General features: G+C 41.0%; 1 protein-coding gene across 2 annotated transcripts in view; it reads right to left on the reverse strand.

Moving 5' to 3' along the window:
- SLC25A36 (solute carrier family 25 member 36) overlaps positions 1-16,830 on the reverse strand; it is a 33,680-nt gene extending 16,850 nt beyond the window's left edge. Inside the window, exons 1-2 of one of the 2 annotated variants that reach the window (XM_055412789.2) lie at positions 16,475-16,830; positions 3,949-4,113 (exon numbers count right to left, since the gene is read on the reverse strand). In XM_055412789.2, coding sequence (XP_055268764.1) covers positions 3,949-4,113; positions 16,475-16,815 — 506 coding nt within the window. In that variant the 5' untranslated portion in view covers positions 16,816-16,830. The remainder of the gene's footprint in view (positions 1-3,948; positions 4,114-16,474) is intronic. The other variant, XM_055412800.2, reaches the window with a different exon arrangement.
- Positions 16,831-20,527: the final 3,697 nt, after the last annotated feature.

A 20,527-nucleotide genomic window follows, 5' to 3' on the forward strand; every position in this document is an offset into this window, starting at 1 on the left:
CAACGCTATCCCATTGCAGCAGTACCTTATCCAACCATTTTAGTGAAACGCTATGGCAAAAATCTATCTACTAATGTTAGTACTAATCTACTAGTAATTTACTAATTAATCTACTCACGTGAGTACCCTTACATTCTTCAGGGTACTAAAATGGTTGGTCTGCTGCTGTTTCTCCCTCTACTTATTTAACATTTACTATACTGAATAGTTATTGTGTAAAAACTAAACACAGTAAGGAGACAGAAAAGATGGTAAGGACCCTGTCACTGAGAAATCTGCTGTCCATCTGTGCAAAAAAGAATTAGGCTGAAGTAAGTAATTTAACAGACCATATTAATGAGTAAATACTAAACACAGGCTCAGCAGGGAGAGGAACAGAGGGGCATGTCCAAGTCACAGAAGGGTTTCTGAAGGTGAGTTATTAAATGAGATTTGGGGGTAAGAAACATAGATTGATGAAGTGTAGGTATTTTAACTCAGAGTTAACAGACTAGGCCAGTGGTTCTGAAGCATCTATATGCTTAAGAGTGATTGCTTGAAAGGCAAAGTTGAGCATAATGCTTAATTAAGGGCCTGAATTGTGGGGCCAGACTTCTTAATATAAGGCCCAATTCTGGTAACTGACTAGTTGTGAAACAAAGGAATGACCTTTCTCTTATCCTTACTTTTCATCAACAGTAAACAGAAAAACAATATTTTTAGGGGGGAGGTAGGGTGGTGGTTACTATGAGGAATGTGTGCTTTGTGCTAAGTTGCTTCAGTTCTGTCCGACTCTGTGCGATGCTATGAACTGTAGCCTGCCAGGCTCGTCTGTTCACAGGATTCTCCGGGCAAGAATACTGGAGTGGGTTGCCATGCCCTTCTCCAGGAGACCTTCCCATCCCGAGATCAAACCCAGCTCTCTTATGTCTCCTGCACTGGCAGGCAGCTTCTTTACTGCTAGCACCACCTGGGAAGCCCAAGTTAATTAAAAAAAAAAAAAGAGCTTAAAAGAGTACCAGGCTTACAGTAAACACTTGATAAATCTTAATATCATTATTATTGGAGCATTTGTTCAAAATGAAAATTTCTTAAGATTATACCCTCAAAGTATTCTGATTCAATAGGTATAGGACAGTGTTTAGCAACTTGCATTTTTACCATGCTGGTGATACAGAACACTTTAGATAAAACTACCTTAGACAGAAACAGAATTAAGAATGACAAACTGTAGAACACATTTAATAAGTTTCAGTGTTTGCTACTCTCTTCTGTGATAAATTCTTTTGAGAAGTTAAGAAAGGTAACTGTCCTTTAAAATAAACAAACATTTGCAAACACTCACAATACTACACACAATTTCAACCTAATTTATAGATCTCTGGAAGCTCATCCATGAGTCCCTAAGAAACTAACAGAACCTAAGGGGGAATTCCCAAAATTCCTGGTTAAGAAGCCATGAAACACTTCATACCCACTAGGATGGTTACATAAAAAAAGATAGACGGAGTAAAACAAAGGCTGGTGAGGATTTTTATTTTTTGGCAAGGAATTAGAAACCTCAATTCATTGGTGGTGGGAATATAAAATGATACATCCATTCTGGAAAATGGTTTGGTAGTTCCCCAAAGTGTTAAAATGACTCAGCAATTCTACTCCTAATACAATATATATTCCCCTCAAAAAGAAACCATGAGCAAGAAAATAGGTTTCTATAGTGGCATTATTCACAATACTCCAAAAGGGGAGACAATGCAAATGTTCATCAACCAATGGGCGGATAAACACATGTGGTACATACCTGCACAATGGAATATCTGGCAATAAAAAGATGCTTGCTACAGTACAGATGAACCTTGAAAACAGTCTGAGTGAAGGACATCATTCACAAAAGACCACATATTACATAATCTCATTTACAGAAAATTCCCTGAATATGCAAGTCCTTAATGACAGAAAATAGATTAGTAGTTGTTGCCTAGAGTGGGGGGCGGGGTGTGTGTGTGGTGTGTGTGTGTACAGTGAGGAAACAGAGAAAATAGGAGTGACTGCTAACAGGAAAGGGTTTCTTTTTGTGGTGATGATGAGCATGTTCTAAATTTAGAGTGTGGTGATGTGAATATACAACTCTGAATGCAATAAACTAAGAACAACTGAACTATATACCTGAAATGGGTGAATTTTATAGTATGTAAATTATCTCTGAATAGAGATGACAGGAAAAAAGAAAGAAGCCATAAAACAGATCGACTAGGGGAAAAAATGGGACTATGAAGAGAGGTTAAGGCAAGAAAATGCGGACTTGGAAGTCGTTTGGGTACTGAAGATAGGTGAAACATTAAACGGACTTCTTACGTGGGGGAGTCCTAGGTGGCACTACGGTAAAGAATCCACCTGCCAATGCAGATGATGCAAGAGACTTGGCCTTGATCCCTGGGTTGGAGAGATCCCCTGGAGAAGGAAATGGCAACCCACTCTAGTATTCTTGCCTGGGAAATGCCATGGACAGAGGAGCGTGGTGGGTTACAGTTCCTGAAAAACTGAGAAATTAAAACAGAAACCAGAGGGATTCCTATTAGTTCCTCTGAGGAAAGTCAGAGAAGGCAAAACCACTGAAAAATGAAATAAAAAAATACAGTACTGTCAAAAAGGTCAAAGAGAGAATGTTAAGAAGAGGAAGTCAGTGGTAATGTCAAAATCATTGTATTAAAAGATTATCATTAACCACATAGAAGTATTTATCTGTAACTATGGCATGTTAACCCAGAATTGTTAACAATTTTATTCTGCCTACTCAACTACTTAGGTAAGTTTGAAAAAAGTGATGAAACCTTTTACTATTGAAAGTAAACACAAAGTATGAGTTTACTTGCTACCACAAAATAAACACTACTGAACTAAGTTCAAATAGATCATGTCCCAGGTGAGCTGATAAGACAGACACACAGGCCTTGAGTTACCTGCTTCCTCATGCTTGTGCTCGGTCGCTAAGCTGAGTCCAACTCTTTGCAACCCCATGGACTGTAGCCCACCATACTCCTTTGTCCATGGAATTTCTCAGGCAAGAATATGGGAATGGACTGCTATTTCCTTCTCCAAGGGATCTTCCCAACCCAGGGATCAAACCCATGTCTCCTGCATTGGCAGGTGGATTCTTTACCACTGAGCCACCATGGAAGCCCATTCAGTTAAATACTTAAGTTTAAACATGTAAAACCCAATTTCAATAGTTTTTTAAAAAAAATATTTACTTATTTGGCTGAACTGGGTTTTAGTTGTGGCATGTGAGATCTAGTTCCCTGACCAGGGATCAAACCCGGGGCTTGTGCTTTGGGTGCATGGAATCTTAGCCACTGGACCACCAGGCAAGTCCCCCATTTTCAACAGTTTTGAAATTTCAAATCTAATTTGTAATATAATGAAGTATGACAGAATGTAAAAACACATCTTTTTCAAAATACCAAGAAATGCCAAACATTAAATTACATTTTAAAATCTGCTTTAAATCTTGGTTATATTTAGGCTGTATAAAAATCAGACTGTCATTAATTGGATGTACTTATGTGTGAGTACTTCGAAAATTAAAAATACACACACAAGAATTAGTATTTAACATTGTCACATTTCAAAAACTAAATTGTTTTAGAATTCATAATCCAAAACAAAATAAACACAAAGTATGAGTTTATTTTGATATCTTTCTGAAATATATCTTTAGAAAATAAATTGAATGGATAAATGTAGAAAAATATTTTAAATGCACATGATTTGGAAATAATATTACATTTTATATGATGCAACTTACTTTTTCTCTCCATTAGGGATTACTGTTTCTACTGAACAGGTGAGAGTAATTCTGTCATTAAGTCTGTAAAACCTTTTCAAATATGGCAGAATATAAATAAGTCAACATGGCCACCATTAAGGTAAATCAACAACCACAAACATTAATGAATATTGTGCTCTCACTTTAGACAATGGAGAGGTCCAGGAGACACTACTCGGTTGACGCTGGCTCCAGCCATGGTGCTCAGCTGAACTTCAGAGATATAAAGTGTCACAGAAGATGACTGCAGCCGTGTTTTCACAACTTCCAGTGGACATGTCAGAATAGCTCCCACTGTACCACCACATCTACAAGAAAGTACAGAGAGCAAAACTCTACTTAATTCATAAATCAGTACACATGCACAGAGCTGTGAAATAAAATGAGCAACTGGGACTTTGAGAAGGTACTACAATTTCTGTATTTAGGAGACTAAATAATTTTTTACATGTTTCATGTGTTTGATTGCGTATTAGAAGCTAAAAGTAACAGTTCAGTATATCCACCTAGCAGGAAAAATTAGCTGAAGTGTCCAAACAGTGGGTGCTGTTAAAATGTAAATTGTTAAAATGTAAATTGTTAAAATGTATTGGTACATCACATCACAGCTTTAAATACTGTTACAAGGGTTTATTTAGTACTCCTTGCCAAGATATTACTTGTGCTGAAACTGAGACAATTATGTGAGATATATCCTATTTCTCAAACTCCTACCCTATCTTTCAATACTCAAGAAATAGTCTTGACAACCTGAGGATCTACTGGGCCGCACTGAATGCAAGATCTTGGCTTAATTCTTATGATTTTAATAATATTGCTAGCTATTTTAAAAGATTATTGTTTCCTGCATTACCAGATGTGTGACTGAGTATCTGACAAAAATATAATTTTATGAGTTACGATCCTAACTCGAGATATAGGAAGATAAATAAGAGGACATTTTCCCTGGATCATAACAGATTAGTAAGACAGGTGGTACAGAGTCCTTTGGTTACTGTTGAAAAGACCCAGTCAAGTAACAGCACACCGAGGGCCCTGTGAGTGAAATCCCTGCCAGATCTAGGAATGCCTTCCTAGCAACGGACAAAATGGTCATAAAATGCCTCCTAAGCAGCAGCAGCAGCAAAGTGTGGTTGAATTTATGACCATGAGGGGACCCTGTAAACTACAATCGGCACTTGCCATCTACCTCTACAAGGATTAAATCATGTGCTGCTGCAGCTGCTGATTTTCAACACCCCCTGAAAGGAGATCAGGGTGGAGAGCAGAAATGAGGCACTCTGTGTTTGGGGAAAAACTGGCAGAACAGGTCTTCAGATAGATATTTCTAGGAGCTGATTGTATGAACCCAATTCTTGTGTGTCCTTATATCTAGAAAAGCACTAAAATCCTTTATGGTGATGACTGCTCCTTGTGACTAGCAGAAACCTTCTGCACCATCATCTTTTAGGATTCGAAATAGCTCAACTGGAATTCCATCACTTCTATGAGCTTTGTAGTGATGCTTCCTAAAGCCCACTTGACTTCACATTCCAGGATGTGTGGCTCTAGGTGAGTGATCACACCATCGTGATTATCTGGGTCATGAAGATCTTTTTTGTAGAGTTCTTCTGTGTATTCTTGCCACCTCTTCTTAATATCTTCTGCTTCTGTTAGGTCCCTACCATTTCTGTTCTTTATCGAGCCCATCTTTGCAAGAAGTGTTCCCATGGTATCTCTAATTTTCTTGAAGAGATCTCTACTCTTTCCCATTCTATTGATTTCCTCTATTTCTTTGCACTGATTACTGAGGAAGGCCTTCTTATGTCTCCTTGAGATGGATGCTGAGTTGTCAAATCAAAGGAAGCAGCATTATTCTAAGAGCATCCATTCTTATTTAAGCCTTCCACGATTAAAAAGATTTGAGGTTACATAATATACTTTATGTTCATAACTGATGTGGCTGGAAAACTAGTATTGAATTTATAGCATCAGTAGAACAGAAAATGCAATGCTATTTTATGCATGTCGACAAAGGAATGACCTGCTCTTCTACAGAGAAAGGAAACCGGGAGTCAAACAGCCTCTTGTGCTCCAGAGAAAAGTGAAGTCAAAGTGCTGGCTGCTCAGTCATGTCCGACTCTTCCAAAATAGGGTCTCAAACGTTTTGTAACCTTATTTTAAGTTGTTAGGAGGCGTGGAGATAATTAGTAGACTAATCTATCTTCCAATACAGTTTAATAAAGCACTGAATAAATGATGCAATGGATTAATGGATGAATGATCAACTAATAGTTCTGCTAGTATCTGATTTTTTCCCAATAAAGTTAACATAAAAAAAAAAAGTTGTCAGTGTCAATTACTGATAATAGCAACTAAAATTTTTTCAACGGAACTATCAGTAATGGGCCAGATCATAAACTAGACATATACAGTATGATTCCTTAAAAAAAAAAACCTCAATAAATAAAATACATGAGGATCTAAACTGCACAGAGCTGGGGGTAAGTAAGTGGGTAAACACACAAACACTTACACTGTCCTGAAGGAGTTTCACATTATAAAATGCAATAGGTAAGCAGTGCAAGAGTAATACTCCAGTGTTTCTCATGCTGCTTTATTTTAAAGTAATTATTTTGTACATCATTAATCGATGTAGAGAACAAAACTACTGCTGTTGATAAACATTTAAAATCCCTAATTCTGTGAAAATAGGAATAACTACACTAGATTTAGCTCCTCTCCACTGTCTAAGGGAAAACGCCACAAGGATAAAGAGAGGAGAAAGGTTTTAAGCAATGAAGCAAATGGGAAGGATTAACTGTCTTGGCAAAGAAGAAGAAAGGCTTGTAGAAAGAAATACCAAAGAATAGTTAACAGTCGTGCCCTGCTGAAACCCCTCAGAGGTCTAAAGACCAAGAGCACCAAGTACTCAGGATGGAGACAAGGCAAAGACTGAACTCTGACAGGTAATGAAGCAAAATGGGATACCCAGGCTGTATTCTCTCCCCCCCGCACCTACAGCGGGTAAAACTATTTCCAGGGGGCAGAAGCCTAATTCTCTGAAGAACATGAACTCAAACTCTGAGTTCAGGTTTAAGAGGTACAATGGATCCAAGAAACTCACGTCAAGTTACAATACTGCAATTCCACAAAATACTGAGTATACATTGGAGGGAGTGGGGCAAGGGTAGAAGCAGACTTCTAGAAAGAACAAAAGATCACATACATAAAGAAGCCATAATAGCATCAGATTTCTCAACAACTGCAGAAGATAAGTTATTCTAGAATTCTAAACCTAACGATTAAACAGATAAAATAAGAAGTTCCCACTGGGAAGGAGACATGGGGTAAGGCGGCAGGGAAATGTTGGTTTTCATGATCTTTCAGCAGCTTTTTTACAAACCTCATGTACACATCTTTATTTTCAAATAACTTTTTGATCAAAATTTTAGCAGTAAGTGTCCTTTAAAAACAGCAAGGGTTTTTAACTGGAGAATGTGGTTGACATTTCTGGGACTCAATGGACTCCATGAAAAATGGTGTGTTTCTGCAAATGTCTTTGACTCAGAACTGCACAATAAATTTTGAATCGTGACCTACCTCTCACCATTTCCACTCTGGTCTAAGCCCCAATATTGTATTGAGGTTACTGGAGCAACCTTCTAATTAGTGTTTCTCTGCTTCTACCCTTGCCCCACTCCTCCGATGTATACTCGTGACTGCTCCGTGTATACTCCGTTCAGTCGCTCAGTCGTGTCCAACTCTTTGCGACCCCGTGGACTGTAGCCTACCAGGCATCTCCGTCCATGGGATTCTCCAGGCAAGAATACTGGAGTGGGTTACCATTTCCTTCTCCAGGGGATCTTCCCAACCCAGGGATCGAACCCGGGTCTCCCGCATTGGAGGCAGACGCTTTAACCTCTGAGCCACAAATCTTAGGTCAGATCAAGTCTTTTTAAAGACTTCCTATGTCAGTCAGACAAAAAGCCAAAGTCCTCACAATGGTCTATAAGACCTTACACAATCTCATCTATTTCCCTTTTCACTCTGCTCCAACCACACTGACCTCTGCTCTAATTCTTAGAATTTAACACACCAAGCATGCTCCTGTGGTTTTGGAGGACAAGCATCAGTTCAAAGGGAGTTAAAGGGACACAGAAGCTTTCTGATAACTGACTATCTTCACGTCTCACATGCTCTATATTCTCAACTTCCTCTTGTATTTCCCCTGACCATCTCCACTGGAGGGCCTTAAAGCAGAGCTTCATTTCATGTCTAACCTTCTAACTGGTCTTGAGTCCCTGTGATTCAGTGATGTGGCCGCTAAGATTGCAAGGTGTCACCAATGTAATTTGCTACTAATGAAAGTTCTAAGTTGGATGCTTTACTGTTAAAAGCTATAATTCAAAGTGTCTCAAACATTTGCTTTAAAAGGTTTGATTAGCAAACAATTCCAAACTTCGACAGCAAAAGAGCACAGTTAATCTGCAACATCAAAAATCTAAAAAGGGTGGTTTCTAATCAAGTAAAACTTAAATGTAACTATACCTTTGTTATATCCAGGTTAAAAAACTTCAACTACATTCCCTTAGTAGAACTATGAATACTTGGATCAATGCACATTTTAAAGTTTCAAAGGCAAATGTCACACCTTTTAAAGATATGAGGCCAAGGCTGCTTGGTGAGAGCTTACCATGTAACTATGAACTGATTTTAGAGAATATTTAAAAACTGTTTAACTTGGTTATCAATAAACATCTTTATAAGATGTTTAAAACTATTTTATTTTCATGATGTTTGAGAAATTATACAATAAGTAAATCAAGTCACCCCAGGATTTTACTGGATTGTAGACACATTTTTAGCCTACGGTAATTTGGGAGTGTAAATGTCTCAGATCTTTCCAATGTTGCTTCTACTTGTTTATGTATATAATGAAGATAAAAATTTTGACAAGTCAGACGTTCTAACTACCCAAGGGCCTACAGATCCCTTGAGAGTAAAGCAGAGGCTAAAAGCTGTTTAGAATGGAATTTTTTTCCCCTTGAAGCTAGGCACAATGTGACCAAGAAACTGGTTAAAAAACCAAACACAAAAAAATCTGGGAAAACAGGTCTTTAAGAAAGAGAAAGGCTTCTGAGGGCCCTAAAGTACTGGCTACACCCAAGTTACAGCAACACAGGAATCAGAAACTTGAGAGGCTGGGGGAAGATAGGGAAAGGGAAAAAGAAACTATTCACTAACATGAGTAACAAGCATATCAGTTTCAGCCAAGATGCGAAGAGTCATAAATCTCTAGGGTCCGCCATCATCAGGAAAGCCTCAAGGGCCTGAATCACTAGATTCAGTTTCTCTGGGTTTAGAGACTTTTACTAGACATATTTGTGGAGGAATCTAACTGGTGCCCCAGGTTTCTGCTTAGGAAAGAATGAAAAGTGAAAGTGTTAGTCGCTCAATCGTGTCCGACTCTCTCATGGACTGCAGCCTACCAGGCTCCTCTGTCCATGGAATTCTCCAGGCAAGAATATTGGAGTGGGTTGCCATTCCCTTCTCTAGGGGATCTTTCCAACCCAGGGATCGAACCCAAGTCTCCTGTCCTGCAGGCGGATTCTTTACTGTCTGAGCCACGAGGGAAGCTCCAAGGTCATTAAAAAGCAATGGGATTTAAGACTGTGGTTGTTACACATACATCTTTGATTTTGACCTTTTGAGCCTGTATGGATGAGGACACTTGTTTTTACTAGGCAAGGTAATTCAAGTCTATTCTGCTTGGGTCCACAATATTGATGTGTACACACACACACACACACCTATTTATGTGTGTACCTATATATAATAGGTACTTTAGAAATATATTTGTTAACACTAAGCAAACCTATTTCGTCAAACAACTGCAGTGTTTATTAGCTTTGCAAAGCAAAGTGAATAGGTTAAAATATTTTGTTATCTCTCTGCTGCAGGTAACACTCCCTTGTAATTTCCTAATTAGGACATCAGTCAAATTAAGAAATACCTCTAAGAAAAAGACTCATTAAAATGACAGAATTTTGCAATCACAAATATGTAGCCTGTCTGAAATTCTATAAAAACCATGTTTAGGAAGTCTTACTGAAAATTGTTTTCTCTGATAATATATTTGTAGAGGTACTTACTCTGAAGCTTTCATGTTTGAACAAGATACAAATTCCTGAGGAATGAAAGACATATTCTATATACTTGACAGAATAACTTATGAAAAGTCAGACAGATGTGAGATGTGGTTGAGAATAATGTTACTTGGTGGGGGTGGGTATCTGTCGTGTTTCTCATTCATAAAAAAAATTAACGAGCTAGGCTTTTTCAAAATGCTAAAGCAAAATCAAAGCACTAATAATATTGAAAAAAAAGACGTTAACCAACAACTTAGATACACATGAAAAAACAATGATATCAGGATTAAAATTCACTATAGAAGCAAAATATACTGAGGTTATGAGATAGGTTTAGTAAAAATAAGAACTCCCTTCCCCCATTATTGCTTTGTTTCTTTGCTCCCCCCCAGCAACAAATCTCAAAATTCCATTTACTGTCTAATTTCTCTCCCACTTCCATCAGATTTCCTACCCCCAGCTCTGCCTTGAAAACTGCTAATCACAGTAACCAAAGGTCTCCACAACTGTTAAATTCAATGATTAAGAACTCTCAGATCTCATCTTAATGGACAATGACACTGGACAACTCATCAGCCACTCTTTCCTAATACTTGTGTATTTGTTTCTTCATTTGACTTTCAGAGCACATTTTTGGGGTCGTTTTTCTGGTCTGCTTTGCTGGTTCCTCTTGTTCTGATCTCTTTTGCTGAAATTTCCAGAGGTCCTCTCTTTTGCCCTATGCTTACTCCCTTGGTGACATCATGTAAGCTCATGTCACCATCTATATACCATTAATTACTAAATGTGTGTTTCTAGTCCAGACCTCCTTTCTGGGCTTGCCTAATATATACATCCTGTTCAAACTTACGTCTTAAATGGAACTATATACTTATCTTCCTCCACCCCAGCCCTATTCCATCTGCTGCTGCTACTGCTAAGTCACTTCAGTCGTGTCCGACTCTGTGTGACCCCATAGATGGCCTCCTACCAGGCTCCCCCATCCCTGGGATTCTCCAGGCAAGAACACTGGAGTGGGTTGCCATTTTCTTGCCCATTTCAATTAACAATAATTTCTCCCCCCTTCAGGTGCCCAAACTAAAATTCTTGCAGTTACTAATTTTTCTTTACATGTCACATAGATTACAACCTTCTTTGCAGAACCGTTGCCTCTCATTTTGATTAGTTCAACAGCCGAATCATTTCCTCACCTCTGGCCTTGCCCTATGTACAGTCTACTCTATGCATGGCGTACAGAGTTAGCCTTGAAAACTCCTGTGTGACTCTTCCTGTTTCAGGAAAAAAAGCTAAATGGCCTAATATGGCTCTATTACTTTGGTTATACTTACCCAAGGGTCTTTTCACTGCCTGGTCTACCTAAATAGTTAACTCTCTCCCCTCCAGGTTTTTGTTCAAAAGGCACCTTCTCAGTTAGGACTCCACCAAGACTCCCTATTTGTAACTACAGTGTTCCCCCACCCCCATTATTTCCTTTTATCATGCTCCATTTTTTCCTCAACCATGGCACTGAAACCTTTTAATTAATGATATAATTTACTTAGCATAACAATTCAATCCCCCCTTTTCAGATAATTGTGGGCATTTTTCAATATAACATTAAAACTGGACATGTGGTAGGCTCTTGAAATTAGCTGCAATATGGAATCTGGACTACATCAATAAACTTTCACTTTGTTACATTCAAATCCATTGCTTTATGTTCTGACTCCTTTACCTATGTATTATTCTATAACATCATGCACTGGTCACTTGAAAAATACTGGTTCACTAGATTATATAGGTCTTTCAAATGCTGATACATTTTATTAAACAATATCTTAAAAATTATATTCCCTATATATTCAAGATTTCAAAAGTTCCAGTTAGTGTTTGAAATCTCAGATTTTATCACATGGCAACAAATGCTACCAGTGGTTTGCCTCGAAGCAACAGGCCCACTTCTTTCATTTTTTTTTGAGAAAGTATTTGCCAAATATTCAAGTCTGAATAGTCACAGTCGAGTGGTTCTCATGAAAAAGGGGCTAGTTCAGTTTGAGGCTGCAACAATTGCAGAAGTACTTTATTCATGTTTCCCATTTTCTCACGCAGGATATAAAATGAAGTTGTACACACAAGCGTCAAGATTTAAAACTAATTTTTACTGTTTCAAAAACATTCTTAAGTGAATCTGTATTTTTAAAGTGCAAAGTGCTAGTGACTGTCGCCACAGTCTGGGGATGCTGCCTTGACGCATGCTCAGGCATCATTGCTTTTGCACCAGCGGTCCAAACATCAACAGTGAAAAGGCAATAATGTGTTAATATTTTTACGAGAAGAGCTTTAACATCTCAGACCACCAAAAGTTCTTGGGAACTCCCAGGGATTCCTGACCCACAATGCTATACCACAATAATCTCCTTACAGGAATATAAGTTTCTTTGAGAATATTCTACATCAGGATAAGCAACTTACCTTAGTCTTACAATCTATTAGGCAGAATTAAATAATGTATTTTTAAGGAGAAAAAGTTGTAAAAATCATGAAAATAAGGCTAAGCAAAAATGTAGACAAAGTAAACTACATAAACCACATTAATTGTACTTTTAAGTATTCTACTTTTGCCCAGATCTTACAAGGAAACAGGTGAAATCATTTAACACAAATTATGACAAAATTTCTGCAGAAATCAAGATATCTGACACCCACTGGAGATTCTTCCTGAATAAATGAAAAATAAATGGTTTAATAAATGACTGGGTTAATTCAAGGATATAGAAATAAACAATCTTAGATAGCCTGAGATTGCCCACTGTATGTTTTCAGCTCTCACTGTCACAGGAGCTACACAGGAAAAAAATGCATCCACCTAAGTTGGAGATTTATTCCTCCCATTTGAGGCAATCCCTCTCTCAAATAGAAAAAAAACCCGAACTGCTTCTTGGTGGACATATGCAACTGACACACAAGTAAACAATATAGATCTATCAAAGAATGTAAAAACATACTGCTTAAATCTTCATACACAAACACTGTTATTAAAAGTATAGCTAAAATAAAACTGTATTTACATCCTTTTTGCAGGCTGTCATGAGTGGCCTCTGCTAATACAATCAACCTAACCGATGATCTTACTCTGAATATTAACCCTGACAAAAACTTAATGGGACCAAAGGGTGTGTTAAAGAAAGCACGAGTTACACATGTGAGGCTGTCACTCAGACCCAAAGTCCAGTACTAGAATGTTTCAAAATTTTCTGATTTAATAATATCACTACAAGGCTCCTAAAAATCTGAGATGCAAACACATATTTGAATAAATATGATTATAATCAAGAAAATTCAAAGGCTCTATCTTAAAATGCTTTTTGTCTAATGATTAAATGTGACTGTGAAAGGTTTTTGGTTCTTGCACAACAGCTAATAAAAAGAATTCCTTTTCTCTATCTGGTTATTATTAAAGAAAAAAATAAGTCTCCCTAACTCTTAATTTACATAATTCTATCCTGATAAAAAAATGAAATCTAGTTTTCTATAAAGAACATCCAAGAAATGATTGCCTAAATACACAACTTGAGATATACTGTGTGTGTGCATGCTCAGTTGTGTCCAACTCTTTGCCACCCTAGGGACTGTAAACCACTAGGCTCCTCTGTTCATGGGATTCTCCAGGTAAGAATACTGGAGAAGGTAGACATTTCCTTCTCCAGGGGATCTTCCTGGCCCAGGGATGGAACATGTTTCCTGCAATGGCAGGCAGATTATTTACCAGGTGAACCACCCAGACATCTTCTACCAAGAACAATGTTACCCACAAGTCAATTTGCATTTCCACAATGTTTAGCATACAGATTTTCAGAACATTCCACAGCACTGATTTCATTTAAGATAGAGCTGGAAGGTTCCTTAGAGATTATTTACCTCGCACTCAACATGTGTATGAAAAGTTGTTTGATGTTGGATAAGTACATTTTATTTTGGGGGGGCTTCCCTGGTGGCTCAGAGGTTAACGTGTCTGCCTCCAGTACGGGAGACCCGGGTTCGATCCCTGGGTCGGGAAGATCCCCTGGAGAAGGAAATGGTAACCCACTCCAGTATTCTTGCCTGGAGAATCCCATGGATGGAGAAGCCTGGTAGGCTACAGTCCAGGGGGTCGCAAAGAGTCGGACACGACTGAGCGACTGAACAGAACAGAAGTACATTTTTTATACCTTGCGGGAGGAGAAGGGACGAGGGAGAATGAGATGGCTGGATGGCATCACCGACTCTGTGGACATGAGTTTGAGTGTACTCCGGGAGTTGGTGATGGACAGGGAGGCCTGGCGTGCTGTGATACATGGGGTCGCGGAGAGTCGGACACGACTGAGCGACTGAACTGAACTGAACTGATTTCCCCATATTTTGAAGGAGCTAAGCCAGATGATCTTTAGCATTCTTCCTAGTTTTAATGTTTCTCTAAGAAAGATAAGCCAAATTTTACCGAAATAACTTATGCAACTACATATAAACATATAACGGAGACAGGATGCAAAGGAAGAATTTATAAGGCTGAACATCTATCTTACGTCAGGTCCTATAAACAAGTACTTCACTTAAAATTCTAAATAACCCGCACATGCTAAGTTCTTTTTTGGGGGCTAGTGAAAAGTCAAAGTTGCTTAGTTGTGTCTGACTCTTTGTGACCCCCATGGACTAAACAGACCATGGAATTCTCCAGGCCAAAATGGTGGAGTATGGAGGCGTAGAGGGACTCCCAAACTGGGAAGTTAATGCAATCAAGCTAACATTGCAAATAAATCTGCCCTATTTTTAACAAGGCTTCCCAGGTGACTCGGTGGTTAAGAATCTGCCTGACAAGGCAGGAGATGAAGGGTCAATCCCTGGGTGGGGAAGATTCCCTAGAGGAAGAAATGGCAGCCCACTCCAGTATTCTTGCCTGGAAAATCCCATGGACAGAAGAGCCTGGAGGACTATAGTCCACAGATTCACAAAGAGTCTGATGTAACTGAGCATATTTTAACCAAAACTTGACAGTATGTAGAGCAATAAAAATTTTAGGACCTAGAACAGGGCCTTAGAAACCGTCTCAACGTCCTCATTTTAGAGATGAAGCAACTGGGATCGAAGAGTTTGTCCATTTCTCACTCAGATTAAAATAGTGGCCAGAAGTAGATGTGTGTCTAACTTTCAAGAATTACCTTATGATCTAATTACAAAAGGGAACCCAATTATTTGCACAACAAGACATCTTTACAAGAATACCTACATGGCGAACGGGTTTAAAAATGATTGAATTTGCCAAGATTATTGGTAAACAGATAATAAAGCAAACCCTGCCAAAACCGAGTCTCACAAACTAAATAAAAAGTACTTTAATGTCAGAACAGTGTCTGGTCCACAACTGGCTTACAGTGTTTGTTGAGTCAATGTGCCAACCTAAGGAAAGCCTGGTCATCACTGGCAATAGAGTCCACACGTCTAACTCCAACGAAGCCACTGTGAACAGAACCGTGTATGTAGTAGTTTAATATTCTTAAGGTAGCTGATTTAGAAACAAACTGTATGCTTTGAGGGAATGCGACTTAATATGGTCACAAAGGAAGAAAAGAACCTCAGCATAATTCGTCGTATCCATTTTTGATAAACTCTTTATGACCCTGCAAAAAAGAAGTAACTCCTAAATTTAAAATTGCTATGCCTCTCCAAATTTGGAAAGAACAACCTAAAAAAGGAGACTAAATTGGCTGAACAAAAGATCTGCAGCACTCAGGCTGGCAAACAGGGAACTAAGACTTTTAGTCTTATCCTTGCACAAACAGTAACTACTGTCAAAGCTTCTGACCTCTTCTCTACCCCCAATTCTCTTCTTTGAGCGGACGAAAAGCAGCGGATGTGCAAAAGGGTTGATTTTCAGAAAAAGAATCTGACCCCGGACGCACTGTCGCTTTGAGACAGCACCTCGCAACCTGGAAAAGCGAAGGAAATTTTCTGAGCTAGAAACATACAGCTACTCCGAGCAACCGAACCCCAGAGCCTTCCCGCTGGAGCCGGAAGGCCCAGGACGACTCACCGGGACCGACTAGGGCCCGGAAATCAGCCGCGCGAGGTCCGACCAGGGGCGTGAGCTACGTGAGGCCCCGCCGCAGCCCGCGCGCCAGGGAGGGAAGGAGGAGGCGGTGCGGCGCCCATTTTGTCCTCGGCCTCCGCACTTTCCGCCCCCGACCAGGCCGGGCAACCGACGTGGGGCCTGCAGCTACCGTCCTCCCGCGGCCGCGCAGCCCCGACGCCCGCCAGGCCGCGACGCGCGGACTGGGCCTGCGTGGACCCCAGCGCCGCCAGCCACTCCCCAGGCCTCGCTCTGGCTGCGCGGGCCCAAAGCCTGACGTCCAGCCGGCGTCGCCCTCCCACCTCCCCGCCCGGGCCTCAGCCCTCTGGGCTCCTTCGGCTCCCAACTCCAGTCCCCTCTCGCCTGCGCTTCCGGGCCGCATCCCCCTCACCCTCCGAGCCTCGGCCTCAGCCCGGAGCCCTCAGCCGCCGTCCGCAAGCCCCGGCTGCAGCGTACCCTCCGGCAAACAGATGCACCAGCGTGTCCCTCTGGCTCATTCTCTCTCCCGCATGTCCTCCGGGCGCTGAGGCGGGACGCGGATCCGGCCGGCCGCCCGCGAAGGCCGCAGCTTCCGCCCCGGCCTGGAGCAGCACGGCGCCCCAGCGACGGCGAGGGGAGCTGACGGAGACGCGGCTGCAGAAGGAGCCGGCGCGGCCCGCCCCGTAGCGCTGCAGCCGGGCCGCCTCCCGCTCCGGCTCGGCGCTCACCACCCGCGCTAGAGGGCAGCGCGGCGGCGGCGAAGCGGGGGTGAATATTCCGACCGCCACCCCACCCCCGACATAAACAGAAGCTACCATTGGCCCGCGCTGCGTGACGTCACGCAGCCGGCATGCCTCTTTCACGTGATCGCTAAGGCGTTTCTCAATGAAAGGGGCCGGGAGGCGGGGCCAGAGCGCATGCACGGAGGGTAGTAGGTCACGGTGTCCTCGCACCTCGAGCGTTTTGGAGGGCTGCGCCCGGCGCTGACTCGACCCGAGCAGCCTAGCGGGTTCGAGCTCCTCGATCCCCCGGCTCCCGGTCTGGGTTCCAGGTGTGCAAGCGGAGTGGGGGTGCTAGCCGGCCCAATCTCTGATTTGATTTAAGGACTGCTTTTATATATATATATATATATATATTTAGAGCTGTTTTACATACACAACAAAATTGAAACGAAGGTACAAAAAATTTCCATTTGCCTCCTGCTTGATTCGCGTTTTAAAAATTGGATCTATGACCCAGCATTTCCGCTTCCTGTTATCTGTTGATATCTCAGTCGTGGCATCATGCTTGGAATCAGTCCTGTCCGACTCTTTACAACCTCAGGGACTGTAGCCTGCCAGGCTTCTCTGTCCTTGGAATCTTTTTTCGGTCAGGAATACTGAAGACGGTTGCCTTTTCCTACTCCAACTGATACCTCAGAGTAGCACTCAAAACAATCCAAGAGCAAAACAACAAACAAAAACAAAAGGAAACAATCCAAGAAAAGGCTCGAACAAAGATACTACTACAGGATCACAAACAACAGTACTGTGTTTACAAACAGTGCTTGTGATAGTGGAAAACCGATCAGTAGCAGAATGGAGAAATGAGTGAATGAGAAATTCCTACTGTGGAGTATTAGGCAGTTGTAACAAAGGGTGCGGTAGATCCATGGGGAAAAAATCTCCAAGGTGTGGTAACTAAAACAGGCAAATGGAATTAAAACACTAAGGTTTATTTTGGAAAGAAGAAAGAAAACCGTTATTTACTAATTTTTCTAACTAGCAATTGTTTCTTGTATGTATATGTAAGAAGGTCAAAGACTGAGGGAAAGAAAGTGTTTTATCCCTTTAGAATATGATGATTAAATATTTAAAATTTTTCCTAATTAGTAGTTATTTCTGAGGTGCCGAATATAACATAACACTGAAGCTATTTGTCGCTCACAGTAAATAAATGTTGATCTTTTCCACCTCTTTTCCACCATTTCACCTTCAAGGCCCTCACCACATTTTCCCACCCTGTGTGATTATCCAGGACCTACCTTCCTTTCCTTCCAAGGTCACTTACTTCATGAAGTCCTCCCTGATTACCTCAGCTCTTTTTGCCCTTTCAGTTCAGTTCAGTTCAGTTCAGTCGCTCAGTCGTGTCCGACTCTTTGTGACCCCATGAATCACAGCACGCCAGGCCTCCCTGTCCATCACCAACTCCCGGAGTTCACTCAAACTCATGTCCATCGAGTCGGTGATGCCATCCATCCATCTCATTCTCTGTTGTCCCCTTCTCCTCCTGCCCCCAATCCCTCCCAGCATCAGTCTTTTCCAGTGAGTCAACTCGTCGCATGAGGTAGCCAGAGTATTGGAGTTTCAGTTTTAGCATCAGTCCTTCCAATGAACACCCAGGACTGATCTCCTATGCCCTTTACCTGCTCCTAAATTTCCACAAAATGTATGTGCAGATTGCACGTCACTGTCAAGTGTTCATGCACTTCACAGTAAATGCTCATCTGTAAAATGGGCATAAGAGTACCTATCTCACAAGGCAGTAATGAGGACTAAACACCTTAAGATTCTGTAAAACACTGTAACAGTGCTGTGTAAGTGCTACCTATAATGATAAGTAGTAGTATTTTACTGTGTTGTATTCGTAATAACAAAAATGATGGCAGCTGATGTTTCTTGAATACTTACTAATATGCCAGGCTCTGATCTAAATCCTTTCCAGCATTCTCTTATTAAACTCACAAGTACCCTGCTAGGTCAGGGATCTTACCCCCCACTTTTTCATGAGGAGACTGAGATATAGAATAATTGACTCGCCCAAGATTCTCTCTTTCACCAGAAAGAGTTTGGATTTGAATCATCCAGCAAGGTCTCTCTGATCTCAGTGCTTCAGTTGGTGAAGTAATAGCTGCACATCAGAGAGGGAAATTTTGAAACAAAACAAAACCCCTAGAAAAGTAGAAATAAAAATTGACACCCTGGCCATACTTCCCCCAAACCCTTGTATTAACTTTTGGTGGTGGTGTTGTGGGTGGGTAGATCTTTTTTTTTTTTTTAATATATATACCAGTTTTACTGAGGTATAATAAACATAAGATAAAATCCACCCATTTAAAGTAAGGTGAATGGTTTTTAGTATATTCTGATGGTTGCACAACCATCAGTTCAGTTCAGTTCAGTTGCTCAGTCGTGTCTGACTCCTTGTGACCCAATGAACTGCAGCACGCCAGGCCTCCCTGTCCATCACCAACTCCCGGAGTCCACCCAAATCCATGTCCATTGAGTCTGTGATGCCATCCAACCATCTCATCCTTTGTCGTCCCCTTCTCCTCCTGCCCTCAATCATTCCCAGCATCCATCACCACTACCTAATTCTAGAACATTTTCCTTATGCTGAAAGAACATTTCCTCACTCTTATGTTGCTGCTGCTGCTGCTGCTGCGTCTCTTCAGTCATGTCCAACTCTGTGCGACCCCATTGATGGCAGCCCACCAGGCTCCCCTGTCCCTGGGATTCTCCAGGCAGGAACACTGGAGTGGGTTGCCATTTCCTTCTCCAATGCATGAAAGTGAAAAGTGAAAGTGAAGTCGCTCAGTCGTGTCCATCTCTTAGCGACCCCATGGACTACAGCCTACCAGGCTTCTCCATCCATGGGATTTTCCAGGCAAGAGAACTCTTATACTTGTTATCAATTACTCCCATTCTCCTCTCTTCCTATCCTCTGTCAACCACTAATCTACTTTCTATCTCTCTGGATTTCTCTAATCTGGACTTTTCATATAAATAGAATTATACAGTATGTGTCCTTTTGTGTCTAAGTTCTTTCACTAAGCATAATGTTTTCAAGGTTTATTCACGTTTTAGCACTTATCAGTACTTCATTCCATTTTATGACAGGATAATGGTCCATCGTATGACTATACTACATTTTGTTTATCTATTCTCAATTGACGTCCATTTAGATTGTTTCTACTTATTGGCTGTCATGGATAATCCTGCTATGAATGTTTGTGTAAAAGTTTTGGCATGCATGTATGTTTTCAGTTCTCCTGGGAATATACTTGGGAGTGGCATTGCTGGATCATATGATAGCTTGATGTTTAATGCTTTCAATAACTGCCAGACTGTTTTCCAAAGTGACTGCATCAGTTTATGATGCATTTTCTTTAAGACAGTGACCGTGGCTCCATGTTTTTGGCATAGTGAATACTGTGGTGATTACATTTAATGAAAGTTCTGAAACTGGTAAGGAGGGAGCGCGAATTCTTAGGTGCAGTAAATTATTCCCACAAGAGCAATAGCAGTTTATGTGACTGTTTCCTTTGGATCCTCCTTCAGATGCCATCATGGAAGGAGACTGTCCCCTGAACATTCTGACTAGTGGCCCCGGGGGCCACCCACTGGGGTGTGGTTGCTGAGGCTGTCATTCCTGCAGGGATTCTGGGGTTGCATTGGCTGTCTTGTTTCTTGAGTTGCTACTGCCCTGTGTCATCTGCCAGCTCTTTTCCTTCCTTAGGCCTATTTTCTAATGTCTTCAAGTGCTTCACAC

This window comes from Moschus berezovskii, chromosome 1 (genome assembly GCF_049115385.1).
Source record: "Moschus berezovskii isolate FMDL1 chromosome 1, NW_MosBer_1.0, whole genome shotgun sequence".
In the NCBI taxonomy this organism is placed as follows: domain Eukaryota; kingdom Metazoa; phylum Chordata; class Mammalia; order Artiodactyla; family Moschidae; genus Moschus; species Moschus berezovskii.